The sequence below is a fragment of the Hyaena hyaena genome, unplaced genomic scaffold (assembly GCF_003009895.1).
Source record: "Hyaena hyaena isolate Hyena2069 unplaced genomic scaffold, ASM300989v1 scaffold_747, whole genome shotgun sequence".
NCBI lineage: Eukaryota > Metazoa > Chordata > Mammalia > Carnivora > Hyaenidae > Hyaena > Hyaena hyaena.
The window spans coordinates 405,067-422,857 of record NW_024081379.1 but is presented as its reverse complement, the minus strand read 5'-3'; the positions used below and the strand labels follow the sequence as shown (position 1 = coordinate 422,857).

Here is a 17,791-nt window from a genome sequence, read left to right as displayed (position 1 = left end):
AATTGAGCCCCTTGTCAGGCTCTGTGCTGATAGTGTAAAACCTGCTTGGGATTCTTTCTCCCCTTCTCGCTCTCTGCCCCTTGCCCCACTCACAGGTGTGCTTTTTGTCTCAAAAATGAATAAATAAATATTTTTAAAAGCATGAAATCCACAGGAATTAATTTAATGGTTAATATGTGAACTAGGGTGAAAAAGGATAAGCTTAAGTGATGAGCCTTACCAATTTGAAAATGGTCAAAAGACACTGTTCTTATATAGAAAGATGAAACACTTCAAAAAAGTCTATTCTCCAAGCAAGTGTCTTAATGGAAATAACAGATTCTCAATCAAAATTTCAACAGGATATTTGAAATAAACTATTCTGAAATTAAACTTTAAGATAAAATAGGCAAAGATATTAAATAATTCTTTTAACAGAATTAAGCAATGGCAAGTAAAAGAAGACAGCAGGATTACTAATCCTTACCACATCTTACAATTTTTCTAAAGTAGTGTGGAACTTTTGGGGAAAGAAATACACATTCTAGAAGTATATGAGCAGCTATCCATATAAGGCAAAGGCATTCTCATTGGGAGAGCCCATCTTCCAGAAACATACCCAAGAATCTATATGGTGTAAGTAAGTAGTTGCTGAATGTAACGTTTCAAAGGAGTGAGGAAAACCTGGCTTATGCATTGATAATGTTGTAATAACCGTGATTATAGAAACTAACCTGTTAACTCTTGCATAATAGGAAGAATATTCACAACCAATCAAATTTGTTCTTTAAGTAGCTTTTCCAATAAAAAGGCAACTTGTAGGGCACCTGGTTGTTTCAGTCTGTTAAGCATCCAACTTTGGCTTGGGTCATGTCTTGCAGTTCCTGAGTTTGAGCCCCACATCAGGCTCTGTGTTGACAGCTCAGAGCCCAGAGCCTACTTCAGATTCTGTCTCCCTCTTTCTCTGTCTCTCCCCTACTCATGCTCTGTCTCTTCTTTCAAAAAATAAATAAACATTAAAAAATATACATACACAAACAACTTTGTATTTTACTAGAAAGAGAAGTGGTAAAAAATTAATAATACCAAAACTAATATCTCATGTTCTTCCCAAAGACAACCATGATTACCATTTCAGTTCATTTCCTCCAAGTCTATACTGTAAGAACAAATTCTTATTGCTGACGTCATACATTATACCCAATTATAACTTGAATTTTTCAATCAATATTGTGTTCATTTGCCATTTTACCACACGTGTTTAACATGCACCATTATTGACCACTAAATAACCTCCCATCATATGAATTCTTGATCATTTCCTTTAAAGAAACCATGTGATATATTTAGATTATTTCCTATCTTTCGTTTTTATAGAAAATAATTTGTATATAATCATGTACATAGGCTCTTTTGGTATGATACAGACTTTTAAACTAGGTCTCTCTGGGGGCAAATTGAGGTATATTATGTTTGTCCCTTGGTTTTCATGTGGCCATACTCTCTCAGAGGTTTGGACAAGAGATAAATATAACATTGTTGATTTTCTTTTATTTTTTTCACCTTCTATAAATTATTGTTTTATTTGGTATTAAAAAGGTTCAGAAAGGAAGTGAAATAGTTTTGTAAAATAAGCCCTTAAAAAGCAAGCAATTATAGTTATTTTTATGTGGGCTAATCAGTATCCTTTTAAATGTGCAATCAAGTGGCGTCTATATTTGAGCCACTTGGCTCGCGCACACAATTGAAACTACTAAAATTCACTCGCTTACTTTCCTTTCCTACTCCTTCAGGGCTTAAAACTAAGAATTGATTTTTTTTTCTCTCTCTCTCTCTCTTCATAAAGCTTAGTTTTGGAGGAATTCCAGTACCAGGCAAACCTGGGACCTTTTTAAAGAAAAACTTCCATGGATGTATTGAAAACCTTTACTATAATGGAGTAAACATAATTGACCTGGCAAAAAGACGCAAGCATCAGATCTACACTGTGGTAAGTTAACGTCTTTCTCAGCGTGGTGATTTCTAACACATTGGCTTAAGTCTTTTCCCCATCCTGTCTCCTGAACCTCTTTATAATGTGTTTATGTTACACACTTGGAGGTATTGTCAGCCTCCCAGGTGAAACTGGGGAGCAAGAGAAAAGGCAGGAACTGAGTCAGTGTGAGTCGCGTTATGAGGACTCACAAAGCATTAGAGGCACCTGAAGAATTCTGTTTTCCTGGCCAGCTGTGGGCAGTGTTCGCAACTTTCTGTATTAACATCATTCTCTTTATTATCTCTGGGAAATGCAACAGTAGAACTACGGATTCTGTTAAATTCTAAAGCTTGGGAATTATGTATTTCTCTACTTATCATTTGTATTAAAATGTGGAATTTGAAGGAGAGGTTAAATTTTCTGTGTCTTTGAGATTTCCTCTGATGCATTTATCGTGCTGCCAACTTACAGGATTTTCTAATTAATTAATATTTGTCTTCCCCAATGACTGAGTTTCGTGTTTCTGCTGTCTTTTTCTTGTTCACTACCATATTCCCAATACCTAGCAGAGTGCCATGTATATAGTAGGTGCTCAATAATGGTGTTGATATTTCCAGGTATAATTGTGGGTTTGTTTATTTCTCCTTTCAGTCTGCTTTTGTTTTGTGTATTTTGTATCCCCGTTGTTTAGTATGTACACAGTTAGGATTGCTATGTCTTCCTGGGATTGACCTTTTTATCATTGTATAATATTCTTTTCTGTCTGTGATAGTTTTATTTGCTCTGAAGTCTACTTTATCTGCTATTAATATAGAAACTCTTTAGTGTTTTTGATTAACACTTACATGATATGTCATTTTTTTCAGTCGCATACATTTAACCAGCATATATCACATATTTGAAATGATTTTCTTATAGACAGTAAATAGTACAGTCATTTTTAAATCCACTTCCTCAATCTCTTTTAATTGGTGTACTTAAACTACTTACATTTCATTGTAATTACTGGTGTGTTAGTGCTCAAATGCCTGTTTATTTTTTTTTTTCTGTTTGTTACCTCCATTTTTTATTTCTCTTTTTTTCTCCATCTTCCTGTGTGTTTCTTGAATGACTTTTAGAATTTTGTTTTCAGTATCTTATCTAGTGTTGGAATGCATCTCTGTGTATAGTTTTTGGTGTTGGCTTCTTTAGATATTATAGACATACATCTTATCACAATTTACTGTTATTTCACCAATTTAAGTGGAGTTTGGAAACCTTACCTACATTTATATTCTTTTATCTTCCCGTTTATTATATAATTCCTTCAATTATTATTTCCTGTCTATATATTTAGAATGATTTTGAGTTGCTTCAACTGCCAAACCTAATTTAGAAATCTCAAGATAAGAAGAAAAATTGATTTTACTTACTATTTTTGCTTACTCTTGTTCCTTCTTCCTTCCTGATTTTTCTGGATTCTTTATCATCTCATTTCTGTTTTTAAAAAAATCTTGCCTTTTGCCATTTTTCACAGTGTATGCTGTGGCAAATTCTTAGTTTTCCCTCAATCTATAATGTCTTGGTAGCTATTCCATTCTTGAAAGATATGTTCTCTGTATATAAGACTTTGGGTTGATTGTTGTTGTCTTTCAGGCCTTGAAAAGTGTTGGGGCCATTTCCTTCTGGCTTTAATGGTTTCTGGTGAAAAATCCACTATTATTAAACATTTTTGCCCCATGGATAAGCTGTCATTTCTCTTTCGATGCTTTCAAGATCTTTCCTTGTCTTTAGTTTTTGCTTGCTTGACCATTATGTACTGTGTGATTTCTTTAGGTTTATCCTGTTTGGATTTCATTCAGTCTCCTGAATCTGTGGGGTCTTGTCTTTCACTAAATTTGGGAAATGTTCTGCCATTTGTTTGAGTATTTTTTAGTCTTCTCTTTCTCTTCTTCTTCCTGAAGTTCTCAAATATGAATCCTAGATCTTTCATTATAATTACACAGGTGCCTAATCTTCTGTTCACATTTTTCCCCACTTTGTTTTGTCTTTTGTTCACAATGGGTAATTTCCATTGTCAGAGCTTCAAGTTCCCTAATCCTTTCCTTATTCCCTTCATTCTGTTACACAGGATATTTGTTCATTATTTGTATGTCTGTTCTTATATTTTTCAGTTCTAAAAGTTTCATTTATCTTTATTTCTGTTTCCTTGCTAAGACTTTCTGTTTTTACTGGATCTTTATATTTTCTTATTTGTGTCAAATGTGTAGTTATTCCTTGAAGGATGTTTATCATAATATCTGCTTGAAAATATTTGTCGCATAATTCTAACATTTTTTCTCATCTCAGTGTTGGTATCTATTAATTCTCTTTTTCATTCAGTTTGGGGTCTTTCTGTTCCTTGGTATGACAAGACCTTTCTTTATTTTAACCTGGACATTTTAGGGATTATACTATGCTGAATCATATATAAACCTACTCTATTAGCTGACTTCCTCTGACACTATTGTAGTAGGGGAAAGGGAGATTTTACTTCCATTCTGCTAGGTGAGGGTAGAGTCCAGATTTTCTACTCAGCACCCATTGACACTTAAGGGTAAGGTGGAGAGGGTTGGAATTTCCAGCTTTCCACTAGCTTTGCAGTGATAGTTCCCCCTGGCTGGGATGTATATGAAAGCCTCCTTACTATTCTTCATGTGACCTCCATTAACATTACAGTGTGTGTGTGTGTGTGTGTGTGTGTGTGTGTGTACACTTTTCTTATCACTAGACTGTGATAAAAGTTATGACTCTGCATTAATACATCTTCAACGCCATCCCTGCAGGGAATGTGTAGGGTTCCTCTAACTGCTCAGTGCAGGTAGACCATCCAAGCTCTACTCCACATGTGGTTTCAGTTGATACTACAGGTAGAGGCTTGCTACTCTCTGACAAGCCTTAATGTCCCAGCCTCCTAATCAGTCTTCTTTGACACAATATTGGCCAGAGGTTTTGACACCTTGTTGTAGCATGAATGGATGGAAGTATGGCCACAGTTTTTTCTATGGTGTTTGGCTGACAGAGCAGTTATCATCTAGAGATATTCTGTCTTATTACGCCATCCCTCTCCTGGCCCTTTGATTGTAGAGAGCACGCTTCTAATTGGGATTTACTTTTGACTGCACCAGTTGGTCTCTCTAGGTTGCTGACTTCTTCAGCGACAAGTCTTAAGATGTAGGAGGCAAAAAGAAAATCTGGAGGACTTCTCACTGTTGTTCTTTGATCTCAAGATCCTTGTGGATGCTTTCTTCTCTCCACCATTCAGAGTCTTCTTAGGTTTGTTTCATACATAATGATGTCTGGCATTTTTTAGTTGTACTTAGTGGGAGGAATAGAGACAATTATACAACTCCATCTTCTCAGAAGTGGAAGTCCTTTAAAATGACACTCCTAAAACCTATGACAAGAGTAGGCCACCGCATCATTGGCACGCAAAACCTGATTCTTTTTGTGATCTGGCCAGTGGACTATCTGGAAAACCTGTAGGTCTTAAATGACCTTGATGTTTATTTTCCCCTTGGTAAGTATACCATATAATGAATATTGTATTTCATTTAGGTTTTTGGATTTTATATAGACAGGCCATTTTCTGTATTTTTTTGTTTCTTTGTTTTGTTTATTTTTGAGAGAGTATGAGTGGGGAAGGAGCAGAGAAAGAGGGGAACAGAAGATCCAAAGCAGGCTCTGCACTGTCAGCAGTGAGCCTGATGTGGGGCTCAAACTCACAAACTATGAGATCATGACCTGAGCCAAAGTCAGACGCTCAGCCCACTGAGCCACCCAGGTGCCCAGTAACACATTTCCTAAAATGGCCATTGGATCCCAGGGTGTGAGATAGATTTGCTTGAGAGAAATCATAAGTGGGTTAAACATGGCCAATATTTTATTATTTTTTAATGTTTATTTATTTTTGAGAGAGAGAGAGAGAAGCAGCAGAGGAGGGGCAGAGAGAGAGGGAGACACAGAATCCAAAGCAGGCTCTGGGCTCTGAGTTGTCAGCACAGAGCCTGATATGGGACTCGAACACACGAGCCATGAGATCGTGACCTGAGCTGAAGTGGGATGCTTAACCGACTGAGCAACCTAGGTGCCCCAAGGTTACCAATATTTCAAAGGTTTGGGCCAAAGTTCTGAGTCCTGTAGTTTTGAAAAATGAGAGTGGTGCTAAGAAGGAGTTAATCCTCTTACTCTCGTTCTAGGAGACCCAGTGACATTACCTATCCATCCTTGGCTCATGCTCAGGAATCTTGACAATTATCTAACCCATGTGTGCTTTTGGATGTCTGTCTCCCAAGTGACCTAAGTACTAGATTGCTGGTTATATTTTTCTTGAGTCTAGTTCAGGACTTGAGCCCTGTAAGCACACTCATGCCCATCTCATCCCCAACATTATCATTGATAAGTATTTCATAATATACCACTTTCATTGAGTTCAATCTGCCTGTTGGCAGTAAGATAACATGCTACAGGGAGTTTAGTTTCGAGTAATGCCATGGATATCAACACATCTGAAAGGCAGGACACACTACCTTCCATTGTTCTAAGAGTTGGCGCAGCATGTTGAAACACAAGGAGCTTATAATGACGTTGTTCAATCCCATTGTTCATAAACAAGTTCAAAAGTGTGTGACACTGGCTGTTATAGGTTAGTGATGAATCCCTAAATTCTATTCCTGAAACCAATATTACACTATATATTAACTAACTAGAACTTAAATAAAAATTTGAAAAAAAAAAAGTATGCTAGCCTGAAACTTATATATAAACAACTAGCATCCTATGGCAGTATCCAAAAAGGAAATACCCATACATACTACATGTTAGAAACATCTTTAATGATGATATATATTTAAAATTTACTGGTGACACAGAGAAAGAGAAGGAGAAAGAAGGAGCACAGAGGGAAAAAATTGAATTTCTGAATATTGGAAGCTTTCATCATCTCCTTTTCTGAGACAATGATTAACCAAAAACCTTAATAAAATGTTTTGTTGATTTTAAGCTACTTTAGCACTTACCAAGTTGTGTGAAACTTTGCTAGCATACTTCATTCCTGAGAGTTTAATTGGCGGTATTGTTAATACGAAGCACAAGGAATCCATTTAGCACTAATGTACTTGGGGGAAAAAATCCTAAGAAAATTGTTTTATTCTGCAGGTAGACAACCTTTAGTTTTAACCTTCAAAATTGAAAGGGAAGTAAACGTTATTTTTATTACAAATTGCTTCCATCACCTTGCTTAAGTGAGAATTCATTTCACATCCCCCCCCCCCACACATACACACACACACACACACACACACACGCAGGCACCTTTATATACCTCGTCTTTTTCCTTTATGAATTCTGTGAGGGAAGGAATAGTTTGCACTGTTAATTACAAGTACAAACTCTTTATTCCCCTACTCATGCTTAAAGTTTCCCTCCAAAGACACAGAATCAGCTACAAAATCAGCTTGGCTCCAGGTTACTACATCACCTCATTGCTAAGTAAGGGCTTTTGAAAGGGATGGTGCTTTTGTCCTTTGCCAGTGTTCTCAGACTCTCTTGCAGTTATTAAGTCTTGGAAAGTTCAGAGTTTAGCAGGAGAGGCATGGAATCAACAAATTAGGTGGCAAGGGTATGATAATACCCATAAATTACAAAATGTGATTCAAGGCTCAAGGAAGCAGCCGCGTTGGGCTCATTCAACACAGACCTCTCCAGCATGCAGCATTCAGGGAACGTCCCCATTGCAATTTGTCATTCCTTTCTGTGGGACCTGCCCACTCCCTGGAGATTTAACAGCTGTTCCATGGGGATAATTCAATTTAGTCTTTATGGCTCGATTTGATAAGACGGTCCTCCACATCCCAAAATGCAGTAAAACTAACAGCTTAAAGTAGACATAAAAAATACCTCACTATTCTTCCTCAAATCTTTCATCCTATGCTAATACAGCAGCATATAATAAACAATCAGAAAGTAAATGGCCCATTGAAATGTGTGTACAGTACCTGTAATGTGGATTATTATATACATAATATAAGAAATATATTGCCCTGCTAGTTTCCTGCAAATGATTAATTTCATACCCTCCACTTCATAAGAAATGATGTTTTATTTTGAGCTCTGCTTTCTGAGTGTTAATCCCTTCTTCTAGAAGCAAGGAGAGTGATGTGGTTGTTTGGATGTTGGCTGAGGTCTAACCCACTTCACTAAAGGTCTTAACATTTTTTTCTCACTTAAAGGAAGAGCATAGTAGAAATGGTGTTGATGCTTTACTTGGTCTTCAGTAGAAAAGGGGGAGAAAGCATTGGCTTATAGCAGGACTATGGATATAACATTGGCTTTGGAGCTAATTGATCATGTCAGTTCACTTCCGTGCCTTTGTCTACAAATAATTGAAAGTAAATAATTGAGTGGACAATAGCCAGTAGCAAGCCCATGTAATAATCTCCCAACCTCAGGCCTGAAATAGCCAAACACAATCACACAATGTGCTTCCACTCAGCCGACAGGGAAGTCCCATGGTCTTCTCAACCCGGCACGTGCAATGACAGAATGGTCGATAGACTAGTTATGTTCCTTAACACATAGTTTTGCATTCTATGATCCCACCAAATACTAAAAGTAGGTTGGTGACAGTTTAGGTTCTGCGTCCTGAATTTGAAATTCAGTTTATTTCTAAACCGTGTGAACCGTGAGGTGGATTTTCAGTAAATATATTCCAATCATATTCATGTCATTCATTTGAGAAAATTGAATGGTCATCTCTAGTCCAGATTTGATCAAATGATGGCCTCCTTTGAAATGAGGCATGTAAAAAAGATGTTGCCCCATGGACTTGAGTGTCACAGGCATTAGAGTATATAATAATAGGCTTTTACGAAGTTTATTGTCTCTTGTTTGCATCTACTGCCATGAAACTCACTGGAGTATAGTTGTTTATTTCCTGCAGCTCTGAATCCAACAAAACAAAACAAAACAAAACAAAACAAAACAAAACAAAACAAAACAAAACACTCAGATAAGTATAAGTGAGTACATGAGATCACATTCACACACGCTCACCTCTGTATATGCGCACAGAGGCGCACAGATGCACAGTGACAATTACCTTTGTCCTACCTTCCTGTGACCCAGAAGTTTATGAAAATTGCTCAGAGAAAAGTCCCTAGTGTCTAGTGAAGCCTATAATCTCTTCAGTTTGTCCCCGAGATCATGTTTCATTTCTGTGAGCATGCTCTGTGATAAATGACACTTTCCCTTGATGGAAGGAATCACTTGAAAAAGCAACTAACATATCATGTCTCCTCTCTGCACATTCCTGCTATCTTCCACTGTCATTTGACCAGTATGACATTCACATCACGGGCTTCTGTGTTGTATATGCCTCATACCTTGGGGGGAAAAAAAAAGTATTGCTAAATTATTAGCTTCCGGAGAAGTTGCTTCCTTTCTTTTTGGGGCACATTAAAATTAGTTTCAAGGTCATATGAGGAATAATATGATTTAAAACTTAAGAAAAAGAAACAAACAGTGGAATGGTTATCCTCTCTGAAAATTGTCCTACCTTAAATCAATGTTAGGACTTGTTTTTTCCTAAGATGACCAGCTTCATTAACTCATCTGCTAAAATCATTACTTGAAGTTATTAAAATTTCTTTAGTATGTTAAAAATAAACATTTTGATATATTTTAGGAATATCTGGGGTATATAGAATAAAACACACAATAAGCCACACAGGAAAACACTATTCTCATCTATAGGTATTTCGTTTTTGTATCTTAAATGTGTATTTTATAAAGCATAGATGTTATTTTTTTGACAATTTTATATCTTGCTTCTTATGGTTAATGTTTTTCTTAAGATATGTTCTGTATCTTTGGAATTTTTATTAAAAATTTTTATGTATAAATCTCATTTAAACATTAACTCAACTCACCAGAGTGATGTTAAGATTCTACTGTGCTTAAATTTTGAATGGCTTGAACATTTACTGCCAAAATAATATATGGAATACAAACATAATGAAAAAATAATTTTCTAAAATTTAAAATACATAGCCAGGAGTGAAGATTATTGGGTGGACGATTATGGATTATTGACTCAATTGTTTAATGTCGGTACCAGTTTACCTTCCACCTCCACTCCCACCCCCCAACTCCCCCCCACGCCTGCAGTGCACAGAAAGTCCTGTTTATCTTCTGGGTTCTACCTCATACTTTCTGCTCATTTGAATATTCAAATGCATTTTAAAAGGGTGGCACTGATTTGCAACAACATGGATAGACATAGAGGGTATAGTGCTAAGTGAAATAAGTCTGTCAGGGAAAAACAATTATCATATGATTTCACTCATATGTAGAATTCAAGAAACAAAATCAACAACGAACAAAAGAAAAACAACCAACCAACCAAACAGATAAAAACAGACTGTTAAATACAGAGGACAAGCTGCTGATTGCCAGAGGGAAGATGAGCGGGGGGATGGACAGAACAGGTTAAGGGTGATTAAGAGTACACCTCCATTGATGAGCACTGAGAAATGTATAGAATTGTAGAATGATTACATCATACACCAGAAACTAATATAACATTGTTATACCTCGATAGAAAAATTAAAATTTTAAAAAGGTGGGTCGAAACGAAACTTGAAATCAACTCAGGTTCATTTCTTCTATGCAAAACTTCTAGCTAATGAGCTGAACATCTTTTTTAATGGTTTTTGTTGTTGTTGTTTCCAACAATACCAGCATGGTTAATCCCTTCATTTGAAGACATAGTCCTTCAGAGAGCTGTCTCACAGATAATCACTATGCCACAAATCACGATGCTAATGCCAGAGGGGAGTAAAGGGAGGTGACATATGGACCTGTGGTCGTGCTTGCTCCTTTGTCCCTGAAACCTCTGTGAGAGGCAGACAGGGGCAGACATGGTTATCCACAGTTTATACTGAAAGATGCTTTCTGCCCAGGATCAGGGAAAGTTAATGATATATAGGCAGCAGGTATGTCATTCACAGTCTTCTTCCTCTTCTCCTGGAAAGCACTACACCATCAGCTTTTATTCATTTTTATTATACATCTATTTTCTCCTGGGGCCTTGAATGACTTTCATGTCAAAGTGGAAAAAAAATACAAGGCTGGGCAGATTCGTGAACAGCACCGCTTACCTGGGAATTAAAGACCAATGAGGTGTTTCAGAAGTGGCCCCTATGTGGTTTGCTAATTGACAAATAAATCTCTCTGGGGTACCTCTTGCAATCTAAGAGCATTGAGGTAGAATCCTTGCCTTTGGCCAGCGGATGAAAGAGCAGCAGAGGTGGTGTCTGGGAAAAGCGCAATTCCCTTACACTGGCATCCTGTGGTCTTGACAGGACTCTGCCCTGGCTCTGTGGCTCTCAGCCTGTCCAGTGCCAGCGTCCCGCTTCCAGGCTCTTCCTTCTTCATTTAAGGAGGTGGCTGAGAGTCTCGCACAGGGATTTTTTTGCCTCTCTCAACCCTCTGTGACCAGTGGCTCTTGTATTCCATGATGGAAACTTCTGTGCTTGGCTTTTGAATCCTTCATAATCAGCTACTCCAATATATAGAAGTTTATTTCCTACAGTTTCTCATCAATGCTCCCTCTTTTCTAGCCAGGCATATGTGCTTCACCATTTCTGGAATTCACTCTAGGCATACCCCACTCTAAACCTGTTCATTACATGTTGCTTCTTAACCAGCTGAGCTCCCTTCAGCTCTTTCCTGACTTAGCCCCAAACCAGCCATCCTTTTCCAGATTCACAAGCAGTCTCAGGATGAGACTCAAAATATCCAACTGCTTCTGAGAGATGGAGCAAAGGACTGGAGCCCCCAGGCTGTGCCAACCACAGACCCTTGAGTTGCAGCTTTGTGGGGAGGCCCAGCAAGAAGTGGAGATTTCAGGGAGCCACTTAGGACCTTTAGGGCAGTGGCTATATAGCAGATAATTAGGAAATTTCAGAAGTTGACAAATGGAACCACCATTAGGGTAGACTAATGTGAACCTACTGCATTCCTGCCCCACCTCTGTCAACCCCAGTGGATTGTCTGGCTCCATGGAGCTTAGGGCTAGGGAGACATGACTTCAGGTCCAGCCTGCATAGAAGAAGTTGCTATGATCCATAAGGAGAATCTACCGTGGGTTTGGGAAAGGTGTTCTGATGAATGTGCTGTGACTGCTGGCCTTATGTGACCATTCCAGATTCCACCTTCTCCTCAGAGCACCTTTCACCACTCAGCTCCATTATGTTTCTTTGATGTGACCTCACACGTATACAGGATGACACAAGTCAGCATGTGATTCATCATCATCATCACCATCCTCATCAAATATAGTTTACTGAGTATCTACTATGCTCATAGCAAATGATCCTTGCCTTCAATGGATGGGAAACTTTACGCCTCTCTCTGCTCCTGAAATCCACATATTGGGCTTTGAGTCCCATTTCAAAACTCAGAATTAGAAGACGATGCACTTACTTTGCCTGTCTTTTTGTATATACTCTCTGCTCTCCTGGCCACCATTTTGATGGCCACCCTTCCTCATCTACTCTCACTTGCCTTCATGGCTTGACATATATTTTTGTTCCTTTTGCCACCTTGATTATTCTAATGATTATCAGTGATTCTCTCAATGATTCCATTTGGTTTCATAGCTTCTTGCTTTCTTAATTGTACTACAGCCCTGTCTTCCCACCTGTAAGGCCAAGGGTGCTTCCGGCTGCCATGCCCCCAACCACTGAAAACTATTGGCAGGACTCAAAACTACTTTTCAAGAGTTAAAAGGAGGAGAAATCACAGGGCTAGTGGGTCCAGAAAAGACTTCCTGAATGTGCAACAAGTCGATGTAGGTTTTGAAGAAACACACCTCTTAAGACAATTTGGAAGTAATAGGAAGGTATTTCAAGCAGGGGCATGAAACTCAAAGTGGAATGTAGTATTTCTTGGAAACAATGTTTTATTCTAGTCTAGTTCTTTTGCAAGAGTTTCTCCTTTCACTTAAGACCTTAAGTATTTTGTAAGTTGCACAAGCTAAACCTACCCTTCTGAGTCACTCATAGTGTAAAACTGTACATAATGAAGGCCTAAGTGTTGAGGAAGCATATAATCTTTGAAGGCGATAAGTTTAAATTCCGTCATCATCATGTAATAAATAACTACAGAATCTGGACAAAGTTACTTGACCTCATCATGCTTCAGTGTCACCATCTGCAAGGTAAAGCCAATAAATACCTACTTTATAGATGTGTGGTGACTCCTGGGCTATGAGAGGCATTGAATCACTGATAGCTAATGATAGTGTTATTTTTATTGTTCCACTTTGCTCACTGCTTCTCATTGTATGTTCCCCATGAAGACCTTAGTCCTTTGACCATGTCTATCCTCTTTGGCAAATGGCCTTCTGCAAGAATGACTCTAAAGATTTTAGGTCAGTGATTATTCATATTTTAGGAGGCACATACTCCTTGAAGAAGATAATGAAAATTATGGGCACACTTTATTTTGTGTAACATTTTTTGCAGCACTGAAATCTATCTATGGACAGTAAGTTAAGAGCTCCAGATTAGGAAAGTAGTAAATCAAATCAAACCTTTTCCACATCTTTATAAATTTCTAATAATCTTACGTAAATTTTCCTTGTTGAATCACTAGGACCTTGATAAGAAGGGACCAGACACTGAATCTGTTCCATGTGTGACAGCTGAGATGGCTTCTTAGAAGCTCTTTACTTTGTGTCACAAGATTTAGAAGCTATCTCTATCTGCCAAGATTAGGCTGTTTGAAAAAGAAATATATATACTAACATATACTACTATATACTAGTACAACATATACTATATTTATATATATGTATATATATTAGTATAACATATACTATTTTTATATAGTATATTAAAAAATGTTAGCTAGTAGAAGGTGGTTAACTGCTAATATTGGCAGAAGAAGACTTAAGGATCCAGAAAGAGCAAGTTGCAAAAAAGCAGGTACTTTCTCTAGGCTGAGGGAGAATAGACTGTGAAGGAACTAGGGACTAGGAGAGCTCCCCATGCCTGCCTCCCAGGCTGAGACTCATACCTCTTCCCAGAGGGTGGTTACGGGGGACCAGGCAGTCTGCAGATAACAATGAAGCTTGCCAGACAGCACAGATCTACGTTGTCTGCGGGAGCGGCCCCCTACAGGGAACGTGTGAGCTGAGGGCACAGCTGGAACTCAACTGTGCAGAGATCCCTGGGCTCCCCACTGACTATCAGTGATGGAGGACGGGAACCCAGAAAAGTCTCCCAAAGGCTACCTCCTTGCCGTGGGCCTCTAGCGCCCTCTACTGGCAGAGCCTAATAATCAGGAGAGAAATGTTTACAGGGTCCAATTCCAGTGTCAAAAGCAGGGCAAAGAAGGGTGGCTTTGGAGGTGAAACTCAGAAATGGGTCACTGGAATGCTCTGTAATCTCTTTTCTTCCTTTTCAAAGGAAGGCTAACAACCAGAGGCGCTGGACATCTGGAAGAGGGGGTAGGGAAGACAAAGGGAGGCACGTGCATATTCATGGTTTTGTGTCACCTGGGCGTAGCTTTGGGCAATCATTGCGTGTCTCAATAACTCTTACATACAAGCACAGGCTTGTATGAGGAGGGAGGCGTTAATTTATTTAACTTTGTCATCACTTATTGCCTCAGTAGAAAATAATGAAACTACTCTTACCCTCTTTTATGGACCCATGTAATTTGTCACATTAAAAGGAATTTCTCATACTCAGAGAGTTTGAGGCATGCTGTAGGTAGACTAGAATGTGAATCACCCAAACAAGTGACCCCTCTGATGAGGATTTGCCATGCTGCGATTCTCAAAAAACTTCTCACATTTCACCTAAAGGTTTTCTCATGCAACTCACTACCCTCCTTTGAAACAGTTTTATTTCTTTGCCATCAGTTTCCACCATTTTCGCTAATGTCCTAGTTCAGCTCCTCATTCCCTCCCTATGTCGGCCTATGCGGTTACCCATGCTCCCCCGTGGCAGTCAATTACTACTTCCGTGTCCTCCTGGACAGCAAGGTCCAAGATGTACCTTGCTTCTGCCGAGGAAACAGCCCTTTGAAGGACATTCATATTTGTCTTCATTGCACCAATACAGTCCAGGAGGTAAATTAACGTGTTGTCTTTTAAAGATAATAAGGATAATCTAAAAGTGAAAAATAGATTGACTAGGCCTTTAAGAAAAGTACACGAAGATCAAGAACAAGGCCAAATGGACACATTCAGCCTCCGTGAGCCACAATTGATGTGTCTGATAGAAATCTTCGGTCTGACTAGATTTGGGGCTGAGGTCACGCCCTGAAACCCACCGTTTAGCTCAGTTACAGATGACCCAGCAGGGAGCGTATAAGCACAGTATGATTTTGTGGAGCACTGCAAAAACACAGCTGAGAATCGGACTCTGAGGATGGAGCATTCAATGCTAGCTTCTCAAGGTGAATGGAAGATCAGGCGGTCCCAGAGATGCTCTTAGTTTTAGAGGCTTTGCTGAATGTCCGTCATTGTGTATGCATGGGCAAATACAACATTTCATACAGAGACAAAAGCAAGAGGCTGTCTTATGCTCTTCCAGGGAACTAGAAAGCATGTGAATTTTACCAGACTTTTAAGAGTGTGATGACTGCCAAAAACTGTTAAGACAATCCAAACATCTTTTTTTTTATGTTTTTACTTACAAAAGTGTTTATAACCCGGGTATAGCCATTTATAGCACAGAAGTCCAATTTTAATGCTTTTTGACCCAGATAACCCTACAACCTCATACCCTTACAGGGAGCAGTGTGTCCTCTGTTTTATAAAAATGTGAGATAATTAGGGTTGATACTACCCTGCGAAAGCATGAGAGTCACCATCCTCCCACCAACGGAATTAGATAACCAGCACAGGAACCAATAAGTATCTTAGAAAATTATATATATATTTTTTAATGTTTATTTATTTTTGAGAGAGAGACAGAGCAGAAATGTGGGAGGGACAGAGAGAGAGGGAGAAACAGAATCTGAAGCAGGCTCCAGGCTCTGAGCTGTCAGTACAGAGACCAATACGGGGCTCAAACCCACAAACCATGAGAATACGACCTGAGCCAAAGTCAGATGCTTAACCGATGGAGCCACTCAGGCACCCTGAAGGTGATATTTTTTTAAAAGTTTATTTATTTTGAGGAAGAGAGAGCAAGTGTGGAAGAAGGGCAGAGAGGAAGGGAAAGAGATACAATACCAAGCAGGCTCTGTGCTGTCCACAAAGAGCCCCATGCATGGCTCAAACTCATGACTTGTGAAATCATGGCCTGAGCCACAATCAAGAGTCAGGTGCTACACCAGCTGAGCCACACAGGCGCCCCTAAACAATCATATTTAATTTTCATTTTTCACAAGAGAATTTGAGGGTATAGCACAGTGGTAGAGCACTTGACTGCACAAGAGAATTCATGTTGACAGATTATAGGAAATTTGGAAAATATAGAAAAGTAGAAAGAAAGAAAAAGATGATCTGCATTCCCATCAAACAAAGGCAACCATAAATACTATGCCAGTGTAGATTTTCCAGTCTTCTTTTTTTTTTAAGTTTATTTATTTTGAGAGAGACAGAGACGTTATGAGTTGGGGAGGGGCAGAGAGAGAGGGAGAGAGAGAATCCCAAGCAGACTCTGCACTGAAGTGCAGAGTCCAACATAGGGCTGGAACTCAAAGCTGTGAGATCACGACCTGAAGCAAAACCAAGAGTTGGACACTTAATCAACGGAGCCACCCAGGCTCCCCTCCAGTCTTCTTTTTTAAAAAGGAATATTCTTGGGGCGCCTGGGTGGCTTAGTCGGTTAAGCGTCCGACTTTCGCTTAGGTCATGATCTCGCGGTTCATGGGTTCGAGCCCCGCGTCGGGCTCTGTGCTGGCTGCCAGCTCAGAGCCTGGAGCCTGTTTCAGAGTCTGTGACTCCCTCTCTCTCTGACCCTCCCCTGCTCACGCTGTCTCTCTCTCTCTCTCTCTCCTAGAAATAAATAAAAATATTTAAAAAAAAAATAAAAAAAAAAGGAATATTCTTTCATGTCACTTCTTTTTTTTTTTTTCTTGTTATCAACATGGTCTGCAATACAACTAGTAACTTACTAAGCATTTATTATGTGCCAGATATTCTGTCAACTGCTTTTCGTACTTATCTAGTTTAATCCTTGAAATCACCCTGTGAAGTGGACAACTATTTGGGGTTTCATTTCATAGTTGGGAAATATGAGTCTTAAATGATATTAAAGTCACTTACCCAAGATATGTATCTATGAAGGCCCTATCCCTGGCCTTTCTGATGCCAAATCTATGTTCATCTTCTGTGATATGTTTTATGTACATATTATACCCTGCTCTAATCACTGGCTTTCCATATTTTAGCTACAGTAACATTACATCATGAAAATGGTGATCAATAAATGACTAAGTGAAAGACTTTTTTTTTTTTTTTTTTTTTGAGAGGACAGAGGACTCATTTGAATTCCCAGTGAGAAAGCTAGCATACTACAGATAGCACATGCTTAATAAATATTTGTTTAAGTTTGTGCTGGGATGATTATACCAATACAGACTTGCAGGGTCTGATTGGCCGTGAGACTGTCTCCTCATTTAACACTGGAGAATAGAAGCATCTTTTGAGGGGAGGTTGTTTCTCTGTATCCCTAGTGATCTTCCACCTACTTCTTAGCCACCTGAGATGGAGAATTAGAAGATGACCTTGTAGGGGCTCCCCAGGGACTCAGTTGGTGGAGTGTCTGACTTCAGCTCAGGTCATGATCTTGCAGT

The 17,791-nt window shown here is 38.9% G+C and overlaps 1 protein-coding gene across 2 annotated transcripts in view; it reads left to right on the top strand.

Moving 5' to 3' along the window:
• CNTNAP5 (contactin associated protein family member 5) overlaps positions 1-17,791 on the top strand; it is an 802,816-nt gene that overhangs the window by 405,393 nt on the left and 379,632 nt on the right. The window contains exon 7 of one of the 2 annotated variants that reach the window (XM_039218226.1): positions 1,826-1,966. In XM_039218226.1, the coding sequence (XP_039074157.1) occupies positions 1,826-1,966 (141 nt within the window). Of the gene's footprint in view, positions 1-1,825; positions 1,970-17,791 lie in introns of both variants that reach the window. The other variant, XM_039218225.1, reaches the window with a different exon arrangement.